The sequence below is a fragment of the Lampetra fluviatilis genome, chromosome 33, assembly GCF_964198595.1.
Source record: "Lampetra fluviatilis chromosome 33, kcLamFluv1.1, whole genome shotgun sequence".
Classification (NCBI taxonomy): Eukaryota; Metazoa; Chordata; class Hyperoartia; order Petromyzontiformes; family Petromyzontidae; genus Lampetra; species Lampetra fluviatilis.
The window spans coordinates 12,445,380-12,470,549 of record NC_136307.1 but is presented as its reverse complement, the minus strand read 5'-3'; the positions used below and the strand labels follow the sequence as shown (position 1 = coordinate 12,470,549).

The 25,170-nt window shown below is 49.4% G+C and overlaps 1 protein-coding gene across 1 annotated transcript in view; it reads right to left on the bottom strand.

Annotated features, from left to right (window-relative positions):
* LOC144944093 (MAM domain-containing glycosylphosphatidylinositol anchor protein 2-like) overlaps nucleotides 1-25,170 on the bottom strand; it is an 85,885-nt gene that overhangs the window by 25,768 nt on the left and 34,947 nt on the right. The window contains exons 10-11 of the mRNA XM_078872163.1: nucleotides 12,674-12,815; nucleotides 11,495-11,643 (exon numbers count right to left, since the gene is read on the bottom strand). Of these exons, the coding sequence (XP_078728289.1) occupies nucleotides 11,495-11,643; nucleotides 12,674-12,815 (291 nt within the window). The remainder of the gene's footprint in view (nucleotides 1-11,494; nucleotides 11,644-12,673; nucleotides 12,816-25,170) is intronic.

Below are 25,170 nucleotides of genomic sequence, written 5' to 3'. Positions count from 1 at the left end.
CAGTGGACAGACCCTGGCTGATGCTCATGGTGAATTAGAGGGGAGAGAAGGCTAGGTGACGCCTTCATCCAGCAGTAGGCCCGTATTTAAAGAAATATTATAAATATGCAAATAAATATGTACAGTATATGTTCTTGAGAGCGGAGGAGTAAACCCCTTTTACCCCGTGAATTGTCTACGCACTTCGCAGGGGTGACGCAGCCCACAAAGGAACCCAGACGAGTTCAAGGATGAGCCACGCTGACTTTGGTCCCACCCACGAGGAACCGCTGTTCAGCAATGAACACTCGACGGCTTGAGTTGTCCATTTGACTCCACGGTCCATTTAAGAGGTGATCAACACAACTGAGCAGAGTGTTTAAATGTATATGTGTAAATTCATAAATAATAACTAAAGTTTGATAAAGCAAGCGAGGAGGAGGAGGGAGGGGTGGTTTCCGGATTGGAACTCAATTGGGATGACACGCCATGTGTGAAACAGCGCATTTGTGACAGCCCTGCACTGTAAGAGTGTGACAAATACCAAAATTATGAAATTACTTATTAATTATTATGATTTATTATTACAGTGGTTCACAATCTGTGGTCTGCAAGGCTATGGGAAGTGATCTGCAGATTTTAATATTTTTTGAATGAATACCATAGAGTGATATTCGACCAGTATTAATTTTGTGGTCCGTGGGTCCAAAAAGGTTGCGAACTTCTTATTTTAATTCATAGCATTTCTTATTTAAAATTATTAAATTGGCTTTTACTCACATTTAAATAATGCATAGTTACATTAGCGTTTTCATTGCCTGAAATGTATAGTTGAGTTTACAACTAGATTCATATTTTTGGTTCCTGTGGCCTCTAAAAACTGCTTGAGCCCCCAAGAATTTGGAAAATAAATGTATTTGACTTTAATATTTTAAAACCCTGGACAATGATATATAGTTTGTATACGGACATTAAATGGTGCTGCTTTTTTTCAAATATGAAAACAGATTTGACGCTTTCATGACTGCAGGAATCCATACTCTTTGGCTCTTTCGGTAAAGTCACGTAGGTAGAAAAATAAAATAAAATAAATCACGACGTTTCAATCGCAACACAAGTGGTCGTCCTCAGGCGGAAAAAAATTATCCAGCAGTGGAACTGCTGAAACCAGGACGAACACAGCGAAAGAGCTGTTACAACAAGAGGTTATATATGTGGTGAAGGGCAAGCAGGCGGGGTCTGAGCTGGAAAGGAATTTCATCCCCGCACGCAAGCACGTCAGTTGTGTTAATGGGGGAGATTAGGGAGGGAGATTATCATGAAATGAGCTTCCATTGCCGCATAAGAGTATCGTCCCCGCATATGCACACAACAGCAGTGTTAATGGGAGATTAGCACTATGTTGATGGGAGAGATGAGGCAGAGAAATTATGGAGATTAGCAAGTTAATGTCATGTCTATGTGTAACACAAGCTGCGGCGCTGCCAACTGCGCTGTGAGAGGCAAGAACGTCCACGCAAGAGAACTAGCGCAACGGTAGTCGCGCCAGTGAGACACACAGCCCATCACACAGCCAGAACCATCGATACATCAACCAAAATTGAGGTACCCCTATGGGTTCTCCCTTATCACCAGTGGTAGCGAATGTTTTCATGGAGAAATTTGAAACAGATGCCATACTGACATCCACCCTACGTCCTTGCCTGTGGAAGAGATACGTAGATGACACTTTCGTCATCTGGCCACATGGCCAGCCAGCACTGAACCAATTTTTCAACCACATCAATTCCATACACCCTTCCATCAAATTCACCATGGAAGTGGAAAATGATGGCAATCTACCATTCCTGGATGTTTTGATCAAGAAGAGACCTGATGGCTCGTTGGGACATTCCGTCTACAGGAAAGCCACCCACACGGATTCCTATCTAAAGCCTGACTCACCACCATCTGGCCCAGAAGAACTCCCTCATCAAAACACTACACCGCTACATCTCCGACCAGCGCCACCTAGCCAGTGAACTGGAGCACGTACACCAAGCCCTCAAGATGAATGGATATTCAGACTGCACAATCCGCAAAGCTGTATCCCCAACCATGGGGAGACAACCATCTGAGGACCCAATCAAAACTATCACATTGCCATACATAGCAGGTGTTACCAAAAATATTTCCAAAATCTTAAACAAACACAAGATCCAGGTCCGATTCAATACAGTACACAAAATCCTTGATTTGATCCCATCTGTGAAGGATGTCATTCCTGACATACAATACCCTGGTGTCTACAAATTAAGTTGTGTCTGCGGTAGCAGTTACATTGGGGAAACGAAACGACATGTCTCGGATGGTATTCGCGAACACAAGGCAGATTTGAAACGTGGCAGAACCAATACCTCTGCCGTGGCTGATCATTGTTATAACGCAGTGGGCTCGCACAATATTGTTTTTTTCGAGACCAAGGTACTCTCCAACCTTCGGGCTGCCATCAAAGATTTGTCCATGAAGCCATTCAGATATATAAACATGGAGACAATTTAAACCGAGAAGATGGGTATAAGTTGAGAAATCATTGGAAGGACGTTATTGACCAAGCAAAGTCGTAACTTGCTGTGGTGCTTCCATTTTTCCCTGCCGCTTGGCTATTATCTCCAACTCTCTGAGTTGCATTGCCCTATTAGGTGCCTCTGCATTAACGGGCTGGGGTCTCACTAACATGGCCACATCTGCACCCTTAGCCTCAATGTATCGATGGTTCTGGCTGTGTGATGGGCTGTGTGTCTCACTGGCGCGACCACCATTACGGTAGTTCTCTTGCGTGGACGTGCTTGCCTCTCACAGCGCAGTTGGCAGCGCCACAGCTTGTTTTACAGACAGACATTAACTTGCTAATCCCCCTAATCTCTCTGCCTAATCTCTTCCATCAACATAGTGCTAATCTCCCATTAACACTGCTGTTGTGTGCATATGCGGAGACGATACTCTTATACGGTGACGGAAACTCATTTCATGCTAATCTCTCTCCCTAAGCTCTCTCTCCATAATCTTCCCCATTAATACAACTGACGTGCTTGCGTGCGGGGATGGAATTCCTTTCCAGCTCAGACCCCGCCTGCTTGCCCTTCACCACATATATAACCTCTTGTTGTAACAGCTCTCTCACTGTTTTCTTCCTGGTTTCAGCAGTTCCACTGCTGGATTCTATTTTTTCCGCCTGAGGACGACCGGTTGTGTTGCGATCAAAACGTCGTGATTTATTTTATTTTTCTACCTACGTGACTTTACCGAAAGAACCAAAGAGTATGACAACAGATTTAGAAATTGTAAATCCAATGTTTTTCATTTGGGCCCCAAAACATTCGAATGAAAATTTAGAATTGTTTGTGATTAAGTTTGCATCTAGAGGTTTTCAAGGCTGCTAATTTAATTACAAAATTAAAATTGAATTTTCTCCATTGTTGGTACTTTATGAACAGTGTAATGCAGGCACTCGCATGTTGTAAAGTGAGCAAGCCCATTTTGACTACTTGTAGGAACACACTCCATACATTATGGAAGTGCCCAGCTCAACAAATTAAAGAGCATTTAGTTTAATCTTAAGCTGATGCATGCCCACGTACAGTTACACACCTCCGATTAGCATGGTTGGCTACGTCCAGCGGCACATAGGTAAGTACACAAATGGGTAGACACAACCACCGCACCACTACGGATGTACATATGTTCAACACACGCACATAGAGTCCACATACAAATGTACACCCACTCTGCCATCCATACTTACACCTTTACCCACTGCACTTCACAATGGCTTTGGAAGCCTAGACATACAGTGTATTAAATATTAAGTATCTAATTTCATGTTATGTTTTTTCTCTTTTTCAAGTAACCTTATTTTAGAAGGCTTTAACTATTTTTGCAAGCAGAATTTAACGGGTGGTCTGTGAATGCTACTTAATTATTGAACAGTTTAACTTCCTTCAATTTACCTACACCACTTGAGTTGCGAATGTAATTGTGCAGTTGCAGACACTGGGAGGGCACACACTGCCATACTAAACACATCGTCTCTCCAGCACTAAGCACACTGTGTGGACTCAATTGTGTCTGGTGTGTGTTATATAATAATATATTCTCACAGTTGCTAAGTACAGACTCACAGACTAAAAACCACAAGTGGCCAGCAGCAAACAGTGCTCTTACGGGCTATCTAACCTATAAAAGGCATTATTTTCCAAAGGATTTGGCTCGCAAACCGTGGGGTTGACGTTTTAAAAAAGTTTCCAGGTACCACGCGATAAGCCCCGTGGTGAGCTAGCCCTATTCCGATTTCACATCCGTCAACTTTAAAGTACTTTAATTACCAATTTAGTACTATTTATTATTATTTGTTTATTTCCTTACGCCGTATTCTTTGGGTCTTTCGGTTAAATCACTTAGATAAAAATAAAAATATCACGACGTTTTGATCGCAACGCAAGCAATCGTCATCAGGCTTAGCACGCGCCAAAGCACGCATCTGGCATGCGTGTCTCCTAGCGACGTGCACGCGTTCGGTGGGGGGGGATTCTCATTCGCGTAAAAAATGCAACAAAAAAACACACAAGGCTGAGGTACATTCTTCAAAGTGTGATTTCCTCCCCCACCACCCCAATGTGTGCAATTACTATTATAGGGTCGGTAGATACTAATATTATAGAGCTTGTGTTTTATTACTGTAGAGCGGGCGGGGGGATGGTGGGAGGGGTAGCGGCTCAGCCCCAGCCTGCCAAGGTGCCACCTCGGCCGGCTGGGCAATCTAGGCGAGGCCGGGGGCTCTGCACGGGACTAGGCCTCACGACTACACTCTGTGAAGTGAGTACTATTGTAGAGTCGATATATAGTATTATATAATAATATAAATACGACTATAGAGTGGGTAGATACTACTGTAGAGTGGGTAGGTCCTACTGTACAGTTTGTATGTACTGCTACTGTAGAGCGGGAAGTGGGGGGGGGGGGTATAGCTGTCTAGCCCCAGCATGCTAAGGTGCCACCTCAGCCGGCTGGGCAATCTAGGCGAGGCCTAGTCCTTTGCACAGGACTAGGTTTCACCCTGGCACTGTTAAGTCAGTACTCTTTTATTGCTTCTTTCGCTAAACTCAAACTCACTTAGATAGAAAAGTGTAATGCGAGCGTAAATGGGAAGGCCGAATGTGACGATCCGGAAGGGAGGAGTCAGGGTCACGTGGGAGAGAGGTTATAGAGAAGAACCCGGAAGAGATCAGGGCCAGTCGATGGAGTGAAGAGGCGGGACCACGTTGGGTGGCCGCCGCGCCATCAGCCACGTGGCTGATGGGGGCTTGGCACACCGTCGGCCAGGGTGTGAGGAGCGAACGGCGGGAAGCCGCCATCTTGTCGTCGCCGCGGCGGGAAGCCGCCGCCATCTTGAACATCGCGGCGGAGAGGCGGCCGTTCGCTGCCATCTCAGAGGCGCCGCGTGGTGTGGATCCTGCTGCTGAGCTGCTGTTTTGCGGGAAGGAGCCGCAAGGAGAGGACGCCGACGCTGCTGCTGCCGGGGCGGGAGCACTCCCGTCCTGGCTCGTGTGCGAGACACCGGAGCAGTCAAGGGAGGACGCCGCGCTCACCGTCTGAGTTCTGCGAGGCGTCTCAAGTCACCACCCTGCCGTCCTCTGCTCGGTGCAGCCCCGGGCGAGTCGTGACGATATGCACCCGGCCCTAACACACACCTCACCCATCTATCGTGTGCCGGGGGGCGATTGTTGTCATGTCTTGAGCATGCGGAGCGCAGTTCGGGCTGTGTGTGTGTGTGTTGAGGATGGACGCGCTATCTGCTTGTTTGCTCGGTGTCAAATAGTGTGTGTGCGTTGCGGCATGGAGATATTATCTTGATGGCGAAGTTAATTATTAACTCGGTTGCGTAGTGTATCCTGCGCTGTTAACATCCCGTGGGTTGCTGTGTGCGACGTGTTTATTTAGATAATCTTTTTTTGTTGTTGCTGCAAGGTACGACAGAGTTAATGGTGTGTCTGCCTGCAGCTCTGCTTGCGATTGTGCATAATGTACGCTTGTAATCGCGATATGCTGACTGCATGTACTGTATAGACTGTTTCTGTACGAATACGGAGTGCGGTGCATTGTTTTGACCATTGGGTTCGGGATTGTTATTAGTTGTGCGAACCTGTTCGGAAATTGGTAAATTCCGGGGGGACCCAAAAATTTTGGTTGTATGGGTGTTCATGCACACGAGATTGCGTGTGTGTTCAAAGCAAATTGCGAGTGTTGAGAGATGGGGCCGTAAATTGCCACCAAGTGGCGTCGCTCTTTCTGTTGATTGCATGCGGCCAGGGGTTGCATTGTGAGTTGGTGTGTGTGAGCAACGTGTCTTGTTCAACTATGGGTAAAAATTCCCCCGATACGACTGCTGTGCGCAGCGAGCTGCGGCTGTGCATCCTATCGTTGGGGGTTGTTAAAACGTGACGGGGGATGTGTATTGTGACCCCCAGCAAATGGCAGCTGGGGTGCACGCACGGGGAAAACTGGCGACGTGGTCGCACGTTGGGCCGCCATTTTCAGCGCGCGCGGGAAATTGCGGGGATGCGCTCGGCGCATGGGGCCGCCATTTTGAGCGCGCGCGGGAAATCGCGAGGATGCGCTCGGCGCAAGGGGGCCGCCATTTTGTGTGCGCGCGGGAAATCACGGGGATGCGCTTGGCGCAGGGGGCCGCCATTTTGAGCGTGCAAGAAAAACCTTGGTGGGGCGCTTCGCACGGGCCGCCACCATTTTGAGTATACACGTCGAGCCGCGGGGATGTGGTTATGGATATCATCCCTTGACTCTCGTGTTGCGCTCTAACTTGTGTGCATGCATTGCGTGTTGTGCGCAATGCTGGCGTGTTGGCGCCCATCAGGGTAACAGGTGTGTAGTGGCACATGGCTGACTAAAGAGGGGCGTGTCATTGCACCAGCATTTTGGGACAGAGATGCTGGCTGGGTTCTATTCTGGGGCAAATAATTAATCAGTATATGCCTGAACATTGTTGGGTGGGTGATGCTCGAGTTGTGGTCACACCGGCCTATGGCCGATGGCTGACCTGACAGCCCAGAGGCGAGACACTCCGTGGTTTGTCTCAAACTAATGGGCCGTGTGCTCATATGGCTCGGGGAGTCAGGGTTCTATCGTGCGGTGGCAGACTGAACCTGGTGTGCCGGGTTTCACGGGATTCAGGAGTAGAGGTTCCGTTACGTGGCAGCGAACGGGGAGACCTGGCTACCATGGGGCGGGGATTCCCCTTGCGGGTCCTCCAGCGGGAAGGGCCGCGGACTTATTCCGCTCTGGGTTAAGACGTTATTTAATGTATGAGGGAACATTGCTCCGTGGGGGGGGCGGGGTCGATGGGGTTTGGCCTTGCCAAGGGATGAACCTTCCCTTGTCTGTTAAGCGTCAGACTATAAGATGCTAGGGTGTGTCCATTGGTGAGGGGATAGTACGGGATGGAGCGTGGCTGAGTTGTTGCGATGTGCCATTGTCTCGTCCCCGAAATTGCACTGGCCGAGTGTATGGCCAGTGGACGTTGCTGTGGTTGGACGACCACGGTGAGGGTGAGGGCAAGTTAAATGTTACCGCTGGGGAGCGTGGCTCTCTCCACGCGAGGGTGTGCGGCTGGGGGCTTTGTTGAGAGTGACAGTGGGTAGATGCTGTGTACGTGAGATGTGCATTTTGTTGTGTTGTGCCTCAGGGGGTTGGCTTCTCCTTCTCGTCACAGATCTTCGGCGCCTGCCACACTGGGTGTTACCGGTTGTGCTAACCGGATGTGGACTTGAAGGGGGAGTGAAGCGTCTGTTCGTCACTCCTGCTCTACCAGTTGCTTCTGAAGTTGGACTTGAGCCAGGCAGATGGACCAGAAACACGGACACGCTCTAAGACACCGCATTCCTGGTTTATGCGCGTCGGCCTTTCTCGCATGTCGGTTACCGTTGTTGCGTATTGCTTTCCATTGCTTAATTCTTTCTTGCTTGTTGCGCGGAAGACAGTGTTCCGTACCGGATCCAGATCCCTTCCCTTTCGTTAATTGTGTTTGTTGTTATACTCTCCGTTGTGTCTTGGGTGACTCCTGATTGGGATGCCTTCGCTCGCATTATTTTATCCTATTGCAGCCGGGACGGCTGGATATTTCATCAGGGGGGGGGAGTCATGTAATGCGAGCGTAAATGGGAAGGCCGGATGTGACGATCTGGAAGGGAGGAGTCAGGGTCACGTGGGAGAGAGGTTATAGACGGGAGCCCGGAAGAGATTAGGGCCAGTCGATGGAGTGAAGAGGCGGGACCACGTTGGGTGGCCGCCGCGCCATCAGCCACGTGGCTGATGGGGGCTTGGCACACCGTCGGCCAGGGTGTGAGGAGCGAGAGAAGAGTGTGCGGGGCACACGGGGCTAGCGGGGTGGCCAGCAGAGTGTGCGGGGCACACGGAACTAGCGGGGTGGCTAGCGGAGCGTGCGGGGCACGCGAGAGGAGCGTGCGTGGCACAGGAGAGGAGACGCTGGTCCCTTGTCAGGACCAGCGGGGTGGAAGGACAAGTGGAGGAGCTGAGGAGGAAGAGAGTGCGCGGGGCGCGTGAGAGACGACGCTGGTCCGAGGAGGAGGCCAGCGGGGTGCGGAGGAGAAGAACCCAATATAAAGGACGAACGGAGACTTACATCGCCTGCAGAGTCCTTTATTTCAAAAGTAATATTTCAAAATTAAGTGAGGAAATATTAAAATAATAATGTGTGTGCCTAAGTCCATGTGTGCGTGTGAGTCGATGTGAGTGTGTGCATCGATGTGTGTGTGTAAGTCAATGTGTCTGTGTGTGTGAGTCGATGTGTGTGTGAGTCGATGTGTGTGTAAGTCCATGTGTGTGTGTGTGTGAGTCGATATGTGTGTGTGTGAGTCGATGTGTGTGTGTAAGTGGTGGTTGCGGGTTGCTGAGGAAATGGAGTCTGCCTCAGTGGCCCACGATCACAAATCACTATTTAACTCCATCAAAAAAGTAACCTGCAGCGCCACACTGATTACCATCATTAGGGGAAAAAACGGTGATCCAATCTCTGACCCGCAGGAACAGGTTTGCAGATTTTCTGAGCATTTCTGTGAGGTACTGGGGGAGGGGAAATCCCTCAGCCAGGAAAACATCATGGCACCAAGTAGAGATGACCCTGCTGAGGCTGTGGTGCCTCAAATATTGGAAGAAGTCACCCCTGTGAGTGGCTGGCTGAGGTGCCATCTGTTGAGGAAGTACTGAAGGCGATCCGGAGTCTGAGACCAGGAAAGGCACCGGGCAGAGATGATCTCCCAAGCGAAATGCTGAAGGAGGGTGGTGTTTGTGCACAAACTGCCCTATATGACATCAGAACAACAGTCTGGACCACGCAGGATTGGAATGATGCCCTGGTGGTCCCTCTCTTTAACAAGGGGGACCGCACAGACTGTAACAACTACAGGGGTATCTCACTCCTCAGTGTGCCGGGAAAGGTCCTGGCAAGGATTATTCAACATCGCCTTGCTAGGCACGCTGAGGAGAGGCTTGCGGAGCCCCAATGCAGTTATAGGAAAGGGCGGTCCTGCACAAATGCCATATTTTCTATCCGTCTGCTACAGCAGAGGTGTAGGGAATTCCAACAAGACCTACATCTCTGCTTTATTGACCTGGTCAAGGCCTATGATGCCATCAGTAGGCCTGGGCTCTGGGTTGTTCTTCGTGCTTTCGGAGTCCCTGACCCTCTGCTCACGATCATTAAGGACCTTCATTATGGTGAGCGGGCCCAGGTAAAACTACGTGGCCGGGAGTCAGAGCCATTCCCTATACACCTTGGGGTGCGACAGGGATGTCCTCTGGCTCCCACATGATTTAACATCTATTTTGACCACGTATTTCGTGAAGGCTTCAATAGCTGCACCGAGGGAATTTCCATTTGGTACAGATATAATGGGAGGCTGATCGATGCTCGGGTGCGATCAAGGGATGGCTCCCTATTGGTCAACCACGTTATGTATGCCGATGATTTGGTAATAGCTGCTCATTCAGAGGAGGAGTTGGGAGACGCTGCTGCTGAGACTGGAGCGTGCCACTAAGATGTGGGGCCTTACCATCAGCCCCACCAAAACTAAGCACCTGCCTGGGTATTTTGTACTATCGGACACTCCACCCACACAACTCCCAATCGGTGATGGGGCAGTTGTGGAGAGAGTGGAGAGTTTCCCATACCTGGGCAGTGTGCTCATGACCGGCTCCAGTTTAACAGCAAAGGTCTCACTCCGAATCAGTCGAGCGGCAATATATTTTCATCGGTTGCGTAACGCTGTGTGGAAGCTACCTGGTCTGTCGCTCCACACGAAGCTTCAGGTCTTCTCGGCCACAGTCATTCCCTCCCTTCTCTACGCTTGCGAAACGTGGACTCCCCTAATGGAGCATCTTCGCCGGTTATAAACATTTAGGCTGGCCTGCCTACGATCCATCCTGGGTTTAACCAGGCTGGATTGTGTGAGGAGCTCACAAATCCTTGAAAGATCTGGGTAAAGTCCCATCGGTGAGCTCTTCCAGCAGGCAAGGCTGTGTTGGCTGGGTCATGTAGCCCGCATGCCCAGCCATCGCATGCCTAAACAGATTTTGTTCGGCTGGATCGAGGGGGCTAAACGGGCATGGCACGGGCTAGAGAAGAGATGGAGTGATGTGGTACAGGAGGACGTGGAGCCGAGTGGACTTGCCGATGACTGGTACCAGCGGTGTCAAGATCGGCCTCTGTGGAGGAGGCTCGTGAAGGACACTACTGGGAAGTTGGAGGCAGTCGCCCTCCAACAACAACAGAGGGCGGAGGAGCGACGCTCACAACAACGAGCGGAACGCCGTGTGGCTAAAGCACAGCAAGTTGGCACAGTAGGGGGCACAGGTGGTGCATCAGCCAGTCGTCTCAGTCAGTCGACCTGTGGCATCTGGGTCTGCCCCGTGACCTCCTGCCAGCGGGCATTCGACACTTCACGTGGCCTCAAGGTGCACATAGCCTGGCACAAGCGTTGTGGTAACGTCACCACCACTTAGTGGCGAATGGCGGTTGTTCTTGTATGCGTGTGTGTGAGTCGATGTGTGTGTGTAAGTCGATGTGTGTGTCTTTTTGCCCGGGCAATGCCGGGTACTTCCCGTTAGTAATAGATAAAAGTTAATGGGTTTCTTTAAGTCCAAAAGTTTAACTGAAATTTGGAAAAGAGACGATGGGAGGGAGTCGAGCAGTGTGAGGGAAGAAAAGTGATTGAACCTGCAGTAGTGCACAGACGAGTGTGTGAGTGGGTGAGTGTGTTAGTTCAAAACAGCATGGGTGAGACATAAACAGTCAGTGTAGTAGACCGTGTCCTCAACATGGGTGGAGGAATTAATGAGTGGATTTCATGGGAACAGCTACGATTTCAGTAGCGAAAAGAAGAGTGATGATGGGGTGACAGCTTGACGGTGAGTGACTGGTGTGAATTGCAATATAGTAACTCACCTGTCGCACCTCCAGGCGGTACTCAGTGACTGGGTCCACAGCTGTGGGTTCAGCTTGAGTCCACTGCACCAGGTATGAGTAGACCCAGAGATGCTGCAGGTGGACTGGCGACGGATTGTCGTAGTAAAATTCTGGGGCACGTGCCCTTCCTTCCCCACACACAAGCACCAGCGCACACTCTGAGTCACCCCTGTTTGTCTGCCACAATGGGCCTTGTTCACGCAGCTCTCCATAACAAGAGTCAAAGTGACGCCCCGCTCAAATGAGAAAGTAGGTGGTGCTCATCTCCTGTTGTGGAAATTACATGTTCCCATGTCGGGGGCAAGCCTATCCGTAAGATAACCACTGTTGACACAAAGTGGGACACATTTTATCAACCCCAGTGGGATGATCAGCTGAGTCGTACCCTCGAATCATAAATTAAACTCCCCCAACGACCGATTGTGAGCCACCTGCTCCACCACTGAGCTTTGGCTGAGTTTGAATTAGTCGTAGGAATAACTTACCATTACACAACAAGGAAAATGTTTCTATTTAATGGCTGTCACTGGTGCTGCTAAGTTGCATCCTGATTACAGATGTGTATTTGGATAAAATCCATCACCTGTAGCTTATTCGGAGTAAACATGTATTAACTGCATTCAAAAACATCTATTAAAAAAATATAAAGCACTTGCATATGTTTTTGCCTGTTCATGAGCAGAATAAGCTCTTTGGCAGGACATTTAAAAGTATAGTTTCGAGTTTATTTTGTTTAACCTGGCAGTGAAAACCCAAGAGACCAAGATGAGTCTCATTTGCAAGAATAACTTGAGTGACCAAGATGGCAACAGCAATAATATAAAAAGATATACAAAAATGAAGCGTGTGTATATATAATCAGAGCTAAGACAACTAAATAGAAACCAAAATAAAAAAAAACAAGTACAAATCAGAGCAAAAATAACTAAATAAAGATCAGAGCAGAGACAACCAAATACGAATCAGAGCTTCAACAACTGAGTTACAGTAGAAATATCCAATATGAAAAATTGGCTTTGACAAATTATATTAATAAAAACATTCATAGTTACCGTATGTTAGGTTACCATCCATTCTGTTGATTCACCAAACAACTCTGTACAAGTAAAGTGTGAATTAGCAAGCTGGTAATTGAGTGTTTTCGGCTCGTGGGCTAACCTGTCAGGGTAAACACGCAGCTGGTGGAGCCGGCCTCATTGGCCAGGATGCACGAGTAGCTCCCATAGTCGTCGTTCGAGAGGCTTGAGATCCTGTGACTCGAGAGAAACCCACCGGAGTCAAGGCGGCTCGTCGCCAGCACCTACTCCACACACACCCCGACGTTGCGAACATTGAAACTCGCGTGACATTTCAGCAGAGACGACAACAAACAACCTAAAATGTAATGATCGATTATAGTACCGTATCAGCATATATTGTCATATTCAGCCATGATTAATCAACTACTGGATGAAGGCTTCTCTCAAGACGACGCCACCTTTCACGATCCTGCCAAGCAACAATCCATCCAGCACCTGCACAATCCATCTTCGGGACATCTGTGGGAAAAATTGCTTTTAAAAGTTCATCAGATTCCTCCAGTGTAAATAAATATTTAGTTTACTGATTTCATCGCTCCATCTCCTAGGTGGGCATCCTCTTCCGATTCGTTCCATTCCTTAGCTGCTACGCCGTTGCTATTCCTGACCATCGTCTCTTCTAATAGTGAGTCTTGATCAAGCCTGCAAACTATCCGGTGTGCTCCTCTTTCTGTCTCTACATGTAATTCCACGTTTCTTTGCACGTTTTTTTCTCTCAAAACGGTGTTAGACCAGAGGACGCCACCGTTTTGAGACTAGGCTCAAAAGAAAGCTGTCTCTGGTGTGGAGCAATCAGTTTCAAAGACAATGCATATATTATCAGAGTATGTTTTTTGTTTGCATTCTGACCACAAGTATTGTGGTTAATGTAGGCATGATTCCTTGTAAAATGTTTTAGTTAGGTGTTTTAACATCTTAACCCCTGTTTGTTGCCAGAAAAAAGGGGAAAACCTATTCTCAACATTCATATACTTATTTAAAATTTATAATAATACAATAGCTCATGGAACAAAAAATACGGAAACATAAAATAGAGAAAATTAAATAAAACTAATTATACTGTAAATTTTGAAGTTGTATTTCCCTTGGATGATGGTGGGGGTGCGATGATGATGATCAGCAGAGACAGCGCCACCGTGACCAAGTCTACCCCACAACTCTACTTTTTTAGCTAAACTCATCACTTTTTCTGTTCTTTACGCTCGTTCTCACTTCCTCCAATCACTCGACGCTTCGACCCCATGATCAAAGTAAAACAGTGCTCCGGTACTGTGCAGGTACTCCTCCCCATGATGCGATGTTGCTAAATCGCAAATAGTTGAAGGAAAAAGCTGCATAAGCTGAACTGGTATACAAATATAATATAGAAAATAATCTAATCTCACTAAAGAAAAATCTGCCAATGAAGAGGTTTGACTATATATAAATTATCCGCGTGTGGTTATCCAATTTGCGGATTAACCGCGCATCTGAGATTTTGAGATCAATTAATAACTCATTAATTTTCCCTGAAGTCCAATTTCATAATAATCTAAAAACAGCTTTACATTGTTATTCTTGGAAATGTGCATGACAAGTAACGTGCTTAAACCGAAGAAAAATATATAATCCGAAATCCATGTGATCGCCTCCACAGTGCAGTAGTTGCATATCTTTACAACAGTGGGCAGAGTTTGATTGATTTTGATTGGCGTGGCTCTGCCATCGACTTTGTGGGCCGAGTCTTTTGCATAGAAGCGAGAGTATTATCACTGAGCACGGGCATCAATCGGTTGATATATGAGTTGTTTTTGGCATAGAGATCCGCGGAGAATGGATATTTTTGGATTATAATTATCCGTGATTTTGAATTATCTGCGGCCGTCCTCCCCATAATTAGCACGGATTATAATTGACAGTCTAGTGCAGGGGTCTGCAACCTTTAAGACATAAAGAGCCACTTGGACCCGTTTCCGAAGGAAAAAATAAACTGGGAGCCGCAAAACCATTGCAACTATTAAAACAAATATAACACTGCATATATTGTTTCTTACCTTATTGCTATATACAGGATCGTGCAGTCAGCTGTCAATCTGAATAAAAAAAGGACTTTTTCACTTAACAATGTAAAATATATTTTTGCAAATTAATAGCTAAATTACCTGGTTAATGGGATTTTTGCTCCTGAACCTCAGTGCACAGTGTCTGCACATCAGGGCTGTAAGACGTCACCTTCATTTTCACACAGGCTTGCAAGCTGTCATCTGTGAGGCGTGATCGATGTTTGTTTTTAATATAGTTCATGTTGGAGAAGACCTGCTCACATACATATGTGGAGCTGAAGATCGACAGGACTCCAAATGCATACTTTTTCATGTTTATATAAGTGTTGGGGATGGCATTCCATGTTTCGAATACAAGTTTGTCCTGTTTGGGAAGGTTTTCAATATCACTCCATTTATGATTCTGAGCCAGAATGGCCTTCTGACGGGCAACATCCTCAAGAGTAGCGGTCAAGCATTTGAACTTGGACACCCATATATCTTTGTCGGCTATATCGGCCAGTTCCATCTCAAGATCAGGTTGACTTACACCTGCAAATGCAGTCATATTCAATAGGGATGGATCGATCGCTAGGGGAGTGACAGGGAAGGATAATGTCGTTTTTTCCTCTCTGAACTCAGAATCGTTTCCCAAACGAACTTTGCATTGTGGTGATTGCAGACTTGAAATATTCCAAATTTATCGTATCATGACTTTGTTTGAACTCTCTCAAAGAGGGAAAGTGAGACAGTGTACCTCTCTGTAAATCTTTGACAAACACTGTCAACTTGCGCTCGAATGCCAAAACCTCCTCCAGCATGTGCAGGGCTGTGCCTCCTTTCCCCTGAAGGGTTGTATTTAGCGTGTTTAGATGTGCTGTCATGTCTACCATAAAATGTAATTTTTCCAGCCACTCTGGCTGTTCCAGCTCAGCAAAGGTGAGCTCTTTGCTGCCCAGGAAGGTTTTTACTTCTTCCAAACATGTGACAAAGCAACCGCAACGTTATTGCCTGTCACCGGGCGGGCAGTGTGGAGCGGAGCGGCGACCTGTCAGCAGCGGCAACGCCAGAGCAGGTGTCACAGTGCGCCTCCTCCCCTCGCTAGCATCCGCCCCGGAGCCGCGGTCAAGGTTCAAAAGAGCCGCATGCGGCTCCGGAGCCGCAGGTTGCCGACCCCTGGTCTAGTGCATATGTAGTGTGTATCTCACGAGGCATACACAGAATTCTGGAGGCACCACGATTTATTCACAACCAAACAGGGCTACGGGTTAACAATACTCGGGGTTACTCTAGACCCCCAAAGGGGACTCTATGTAAACTGAGTCCCCAACGACCGACGCTCCAAGACCCCCGAAGCAACGCCGAGCGGTTAGCTCCTTCCGCCAGAAAACCGCGATCGCTCCGCCCCCGTCCCTCTTATCTTCCCGAGCGTGGCCTCACTCCGCCTCCGGCCACGCCCCTTCCTCGGTCTCTCGAGACGAAACTGGAGCCAACGTCACATGTCCTCCAGGTCCCCGTTTCTGGGCCCCCTTCACTCCCCTGAGTTGGCACGTCCCCTCTCTCTCTGCGACGAGACCCTGCACTGTAGGGCCTGCTTCTCTGCCACGTCTACGTGCACCCTCCTTTACCAATTGTAATTGTAGTCGGCATATACGCCGTAGAGACGCTATTTACGTCTTTACATCACCCCCCTCTCCCCTTTATGAAATTCGGCCATATCGGCTGACTGACATATAACCAACGCAACGTGTGGGCCTCCAATTTATAATGCAACAAGAGAACAACAAGAACAACAATAAATAATCCTGAACGAGGAAGAACCGATATATACACTATATAGAGGACCAGGGAGAGAAGAAGAGTGGGAAGAAGAGAGAAAAAAAAAACTTAGTTGCAACTATTTACAATGGACGAGCCACCCCCCGGACAGGCCACAACTACACCTTGCACATGCAACACCGCACTTGAGCACAAGATGAGCCCGGGTCAGCCATTGACCCATCTGGCTCGAGTGGCGGCCGTGGATCATGAGTGTAGGTGTACTTTTATCCTGGAGGATGGACATTTAAATCAAGCGGTCTTTGCCCATGTCCTTGATGCCGGGCCGTCAAGCGAAGAGGGTGCAGGTCCCCTAGAGGCTTCGGGGGCAGCCGGAAGATGGCTCGACGAGCACAGTGATGGCAGCTCCCGACTCTCCCGTTCCCCCCGGGCCAGTAGGACCGGTGACGTTGGTCCCGTTAGGCGCTTGGACCTTGCGGGCAGAATGATAGAACTGTCCTGAGGAAGGACATCAGCCGACGCGTGCCCCAGCTCATCGGGCTGACCAGACACCCGGCCCTCGGGAAGTGGAGAAGAAAAGACTAATGGCAGGTGGAATTTTTTTTTAGCCGCGACGGGTACATAAACCAGCGGCGGCAACCATATTGAATCCACACGCACTGTGGACTCCTCACCTCCACCACTTCGACCGGTCCCTGCCATGGTTTATGTAATTTCGGGGAGGTACCCATCAGGACATGGGGGCAGTGGAGCCATGCCTTGTCCCCTGGCATCCATATGGTAGTGGATTGGCGAGGCTTGATGAGCCGTTCATTGCTTCTGCCAATCGCTGTAGGGTAAGCCGCATGGGGTTCGATATCCAAGTACAATTCTCCAGTGGATTGATCTGCATATCAATTGGTGGGTCACGCTCCCTTCCATGCATTAAAAATAATGGGGAAAACCCGGTAGAAGCGTGCGGGGCGGAACTATATGCTGCGAGCACGCCTGGAATATGTAAGTCCCAGTCAAACTGTGCTTCATTGACACGTTGGCACAACAAGTCAGGGTTATGTGTAACCTCTCCATGATGCCGTCCATCTGGGGGTGATAAGGCGACGTGCGCACCTTTTTGGTACCCAATTGCTCGCAAACCTCCTTCAACAGCTTGGACGAAAATGTTTTGCCTTGGTCTGTCAAGAGACGTTCAGGGGCACCTTTATCTAATACGTAGCCATGAAGGAACGCGTCTGTGATGGTCTCAGCTGACTGGTTTAGGAACGGCCAGGCCATTGGCCAACGCGACAAATACTCCACCCCCACCAATAAGTATTTATTTCCCCACGGAATGGTGGGGAACAGACCGAGAACATTGAGCGTGACAAGTTCGTTCACCCGAGAAACGCAGATGGATTTTACCGGTTGGCGATCTGCTCTTGGTAGAGGTTTGTGGCGAGCGCATTCCGTGCAGCACATTATAAACGTCGTCGGCCATGCCCAGCCAGAAAATTTTAACTTTTAGAGTAGCCAAAGGTGTTTGGACACCAAGGTGCATTAGCTGCTCGTGCTCCGCCTGTATAACCTTCCCCCGCAGAACAGATGGCACCACCATGGCGTATCGATGGGATTTCTCGTCCCATTTGATCAGCAAGCCACCATCTAGGATGACCGATGCAACTCCTCGTCTGTTACCCTAACCCCCTGCCTTACAAATACGATGCTGCAGCTTGAGCAGGGAGGCGATCTCCATCTAGTGTCGCCTCCATTCATCATGCATGAGGCCGAGCGTTCTATCACACATGTGGCCTGTGTCCGGAGGCAGAGCATCCGCGGATGCCGCCATAGCCTGAGGCAACTTCCCAGCATGGGGTTTGCAGCGTCTCGAGGTGGCAATCTCGAGAGCGCATCTGCGTTACTATGGTGAACGTCCTCCCTGTATGAGACTTTAAAGGTATAGTCCTGAAGGACCTCGAGCCATCGCAAGAGCTGCCTGGATGGTTGTTCCACACGCAGCACGTACTGAAGGGCCACGTGATCTGACCACACCTCAAACGCCCTCCCACAGAGGTACGGATGATACAATTGGATGAAATAGACGATGGCCAACATTTCTCGTGGTGTCACACAGTACCGCTGTTCCGCAGGGGACAACACCCGACTCCCATACGCCACGACCCTTTCAACCCTGTCCACCACCTAAGACAGTACGGCGCTTATTCCAGTGTCGCTGGCATCCGTGTCAAGGAGAAAGGGTCGGGAGAAGTCAGGATAGCAGAGAGGAGGTGCCTTGACCAAACCCTCCCGCAGCGCGACAAAAGCCGCCTCCTCTTCCATCCCCCAACAAAATTTATGGCCCTTGGCAATAAGGACATGCAGGGGTTTTGTGAAAGTCGCAAAGCTGGGTACAAATCGAGGGTAATAGGAGGCAAACTCGACGAAACATTGCACTTCACCCACCGTCTTGGGGGTCAGCCATATATGCATACACGCCATTTTGTCGGGGTCTGTCGCTATTCCGGATTCACTCACAATGTGGCTGAGATATCAGACCGACCTCTGCAGAAAATGGCATTTTTGCGGCTTGAATTTTTTATTTGCTGCCCGCATTTTGAGAAAGACGGCTTGCAACTGTTGTAGGTGTTCCTCTAATGTACGTGCAAAGACAATGACGTCATCGAGATAGATGAGGCACGAGTCCCACTGGATCCCTGCTAAAACCAATTCCATGAGCCATTGGAATGTGGCTGTGCTGGAATGGAGTCCCATGGGAAGCCGATTTGAAGTTTTTGTGACTGCAAGGATCCATACTCTTTGGATTTTTTCGTAAAGTCACGTAGGTAAAAAATATAAATAAATAAAAAATGGAAACAAATAAATTAAATCACAACGTTTCGGGCGCAACAAAAGCGTCCTTCTTCAGGTGGAGACAACGTAGCAAAAGCACAATCGGGTGGTGGTGATGTGCATGACACTTTCGTCATTTGGCCACATGGCCTCCCAGCATTGAACCAATTCCTAGACCACATCAATTCCAGACACCTATCCATCAAATTTACCATGGAAGTGGAGAAAGATGGCAAGCTACCATTTTTGGATGTTCTGTTTGAGAGGAGGCCCAATGGCTCTTTGGGACATTCTGTTTACAGGAAGGCCACCCACACAGATTCCTACTTGAAGCTTGATTCCCACCACCACCAGGCTCAAAGGAATTCCCTCATCAAAACACTATACCATAGGGCCCACTGCATCCCTGACCAACACCACCTGGCCAGTGAATTAAAACATGTACATCTGGCCCTCAAGATGAACGGATACTCTGACCATACTATTTGCCAAGCTGTTTCTCCCACCATGCAGAAATAACCCCCTGAAACCCCGATCAAAATCATCACGTTGCCATACATAGCAGGCGTTACCAAAAATATTTCCTAAATTCTAAACAAACACAAGATCCAGGTCCGATTCAATACAGTACACAAAATCCGTGATCTGATCCCATCCGTAAAGGATGTCATTCCTGACTTACAATACCCCGGTGTTTACAAACTGAGTTGCACGTGTGGTGATTGCTATATTGGGGAGATGGAACGACATATTTCTGACCGAATTTGCGAGCTGATCATTGTTTCAACACAGCGGGTTCTCATGATATTGTTTTCTCCGATACCAAAGTACTCTGCAAACCTCCCGGATACTACCAAAGATTTGTCCATGAAGCCATCCAGATATACAAACATAGACACAACTTCAACCGAGAGGATGGTTTTAAATTGAGCAATCATTGTGTAATAAAGCTCGTTGAGTCGACTTCTGGAATCCGTATTTTATTCAACTTATGTTACAGTTACTTCACGCTGCTGATAGGCAGCGTGAGAGGGACAGATAGAGAGAGAGACGCACTGCCACGTGGCAACTCGGAGCCCCGCTCCCGCGTGGCCCCCTTCCTCTGTTCGTTCCCGTTCTGACCACCTGTCGTTCGTCTCCACCCCTATTTAATACCCGGGTCCCGTGGTACGTTTCCGCCAATCCTCATTAGCCTGCATGGAATCTTCCAGGCTCCCTCGTCAGCTCCCGGGACCATGCCCCTGACTCATCTCCCCATTGGCTGTGGCCAAAGCCAGCAAAACCAATCCTTATAGCTGTCACATTTCCATCACGTCAGGGCCATGCCCCCAGGCTTCCCCCTATTGGCTGTAAACCAGGACTGGCAGAGCCAATCACCATGACGAGTTGTGATACGTCAGTGAGCCAGATATATCCTCATATTACAATTGGAAAGATGTAATTAACCAAGTTAAACTTTAGCTACCGTGCAGTTTACTGCTAGACAGCCAGTTTAGATTTATTTTCTTAAACATATCCATATTCCCAGTCTGTTACCCCCAGCTCCACACACTACCATCACGATTACCACACGTTTTTAGCTTTTAACATCTCAGTTTGAACTCCACACGCTGTTAGCCTGCGTTTGGAATTTACCCACCCGGCAGCATAACAAAAGGCGGCTTAATCCTAGCTTGCTTAACTACTTCCGCCATCTACATCACAAAGCCTCAGTTTCAGCTCCAATCGTTTGCCTCTCAGCGCACCGCCAATGTTCACAACTTTGCCTCCTAGCCCACACCCCGCCCCCACACTCACCATGGGCCCCACCTCCCTCCATGCCCTGCGACTATATAATCCCTCGTCACAGCCATCTCTGAGACACACTTAAGCGTTTGTGCTTTCGCTACATTGTCCCCACCTGAAGAAGGACGCTTGTGTTGCACCCAAAACATCGTAATTTATTTGTTTTCATTCTTAATTTATTTAGACTTTTTTATCTACGTGACTTTACTGAAAAAACCAAAGAGTATAAGCCCTGGGGAGTACAAAATGCCGTTTTGGGCTTAGAGCTATTGTCTAAGAGCAACTGCCAAAAGCCGGGAAGCAAGTCAAGGGTTGAAAAGGACCGCTCCCCTGACAGGGAATTATCCATCCGCGGCAGTGGGTATGCGTCAGCAACAGATACTTTGTTTAACTTCCGGAAATCCACACAAAACCGCAAGGAGCCATCCTGCTTTTTAACAAGGACAATTTGAGCCCCCCACGGGCTGGTGGAAGGGGCGATAATATTCGCAGCTAGCATCTCCCCGACTGCATGGCGGACATGCTCCTTCTCAGTCGGGCTCAGCCTGTACGGGTTCTGCTGAATGGGGGCCGCATCACCCGTGTCGATATGATCGTGTACCAATGAGGTGTGGCCAATGTCGTATTGGGATTTGCTGAAAACGTCCGAAAATTCCTGAATAAGTGCACGCAATGCGGACCTCTGCACCTCGGACAAGCCAGGGCTCTCGGTGCAGAGCGCATCCAACCATGCGTCATCGCAACTCTCCCCTCGGTCTGCAGCCGCGACCATATTGACGGGGTCCGTCCCTACCACATCGCCATCTGCTAGCGAGTCATGAGCTAGGACCGCGGCTGCCTGTATGAACGTGGGCCCAAGATCAGCGTTTACAATTTGAATAAAAGGCTGCTCATCATTCCGGATAATAGTTTGGGCCCCTACCAACATAAGGCTATGGCTTACTTTGTTGGATGGTGTTAGAAGAACACCTCCTTCAGTGACATCCCGATCGAGCTGCTTCCTGAGGCGCAAAGGAACCAGCATTTGCGCTCCAGTGGGAATTTTAACGGTTTCCCATGCGAAAGCCTGGATCACAGCGTTCGCTTTACACAGCAGAGTCGGGGAGGGCAAAAACGCAATTCTACGGCCCGACAGCAACTCCAGGCACCCCTGGTCAACTAGGATTTTAATGGCCATTTTCCCCAGAAAATTCGTTCCTAACAGGCAGGGCACGGCTAACGATTTGGAAACTAATACCGGGCCAGTTATTTGAATATTGCAAATGGCCACGGTCGCCGACATTTGCCCCATAATGCCACACGAGCCGCCGTTGGCTGCAAAACATGAGACATTGACCAGACGGAGGATCGCCAATTTAACAGGTAACAGTCAAAAAGTTTACCATGCTTCCATAGGTCCATTTGCACTTTCTCCCCCCCCCCCCCCGACCACTGCGGGGTGGATTTCCACACAACTCTCTCTAAAATTTACCAGGCTTGTATGGGTCTTTCTCTCCCTCGGTCGCCGCAGGGTGGATTTCCACACAGCTCTCTCAATGACATGCTAATTTCTCTGCTCCAGCACCCCCACCTCTATCTCTGTCCCCCCCTCTCTCTCTATTTACGGCCTCGACAGAGAGGCATTGTGTCTCTGTGTGTCTATGTGTGTGTCTCACTCTGTGTGTCTCTGTGTTGTCTCCGTGTCTGTGTTTTGTCTCTCTCTAAAATTTAGCAATCTTTGGAAAAACGTAATCAACCAGGTAGGTTGTTGACTGTTGTGTTAGCCGACTCTGTGTTATATTGCATTGTATTTCTAAGTTTACTAGGTTAGTTTTCTACCTGATAACGATTGCTTATGTTGAAATCGAAACGTCGTATTCTATAATTTCACTTATTTTCTTTCTACGTGACTTTACTGAAAGAACCAAAGAGTAATTGCTGCAGTCACGAAAGCTTTAAATCAAGTCAAAAATCATTTCAGATATGATGGTGGCGGATTCCCCTGTGTCAATTAGCATCCGCACCTCCACACCTTGCACGGTGCCAATAATGGCCGATGATGCCGCGGCTGTGGCCACAATGCGTTGGCCCAACGCCGATCACTGACCAGGTCGCCGTGGCCATCCGTCAGCCACCAATTTCTGAGCTACCCGCCCTGCGCCCCGAGCGGACAGCCCCACACGCAAACCAAGACCGACGCACGAACCGGATGAGTTGAGGTGAGTGCGAGGGCCAGGTGTGTGGTGTAGCCAGACTCGCCTGAGGGCCTTGTGGAGCGGACGATGGTCGTCTGAAGGAAGACAACGTCCTGAATGGTCTCTCACGCTCGGTCTGTCACCCTTTTGAGATGTGGCCCGGAAGGCCGCACTTAAAGCAAACGACGGGGGAAGATCCGGGTCCGGAGGAGGCCCCCGTCCGTCGATCCCGGTCATCGCTCTGTCCCCTCTCGGCCCTCCTCCACCTGCTGGCATCGATAAATGCGAAGGCCTGGAACGACTCGACCTCATCGGGTGCTGCTCCCTCCTCGGCAGCACCTGTGCACGCCGCCACCGTTGAGCGACGCTTGATGTTGAGGTGGGCCTGGAGCACAATGTCGAGGTCCCGGGCCAGGCCGAGCAGGCGATCCAGGACCAGAGCATCTAGGCCGTCTTTATCCATCTTTGGGTATGCAGCCTGGGCCAGCGAGATGAGCGCGCTACGGAAAACAAGAGGAGTATCGGCCTCCTCTCGTCTCTGCGCAGCAAACCTATGGCGCATGTTAGATGGCAGGTCGAAAATCCCTGCCATCTGTGTGAGAGCTTGTGCCAACGTCACCCGATCTTCAGCTGGAATGGAATAGAACACTACCAAGGCGGCGTCATCCAAGACAGTCGGTAGAGCTCTTAGCGCTTCCCCCTCCGTCCATCCCACCAGGTCGCATGTAGCAGTGAAGCGGCGGCTGACGTCCACCCAGACCCCCCTGCAGCGACAAATTCCTTCACAAAGAAAAGGCGCTTCTTCAGAGCAGGCCCCTCCCCTTGCATTTTTGGCGGGACGCTCGCAATGGCGGGAACCCCGTCCCGCGCACCTCTCAAAATGGCGGCTGCTTGCACGGGCTGCGTTTCCTGCACTTCCCGCGTTTCCCGCACGCGGGACATAGCAGCGGTGGAGTCTTTGCCCCACGACTCCGGTCCTCTGACTCGTTCAATCGGCTCGTGCCGATTCCATCTCCACGACAAGTACTGCCGCAGCGGACAGTAGATCGCCCAAGCGCTGGCCACGCACCCGCCTGTCTCTCCCCGCTGCTGGCGGCATGGCGAGGTCGCATTCCTGGCGCTGCTCCGCAGGCCCAAACCCCTCGCGGTCCATCTCCGGGGCCGCCTCTCCCGGGGCTGTCTAGGGAATCACCCCCTCTTCATCTTCCTCCTCCGAAGAAGCCCTGGAAGGTTGTCTTGTTCTCGTGTACATTTTAAGCCTACGCTATCACCTAGCTATAAAGTATTTTCACTTCTGGCACCAGATGTAGTGTGTATCTCACAAGGAACACACAGAATTCTGGAAGCACCACGATTTATTCACAACCGAACAGGGCTATGGGTGAACAATACTCGGGGTTACTCTAGACCCCCAAAGGGGGCTCTATATAAACTGAGTCCCCGAGGACCGACGCTCCAAGACCCCCGAAGCAACGCCGCACGGTTTGCTCCTTCCGCCAGACAACCCCGATCGCTCCGCTCCTGTCCCTCTTATCCTCCCGAGCGTGGCCTTGCTCTGCCTCTGGCCACGCCCCTTCCTCGGTCTCTCAAGACAGAACCGGAGCCAGCGTCACATGTCCTCCGGGCCCCTGTTTCCGGGACCCCTTCACTCCCCTGAGTTGGCACGTCCCCTTTCTGTCTCTCTCTGCGACGGGACCCTGCGCTGTAGGGCCTGCTTCTCCACCATGTCTCCATCAGCTCCCTCGAGAGGTATGTGCACTCTATTTTACCAATTGTAGCTGTAGTCGGCATATGTGCCGTAGAGACACTATTTACGTCTCTATACATACATATGTAATGGGCGATTTCCGTGACACGTCATGGAGAGGGTAATCTCTTTTTTATTCACATTCGGACACACCACAGGCCAACCTTATCCTCTTTCTTTTTCCGAATACACACATATATATTAGCATCCCTACAGGCTACACGTGGTCGATCCCACAGCGTGGTTC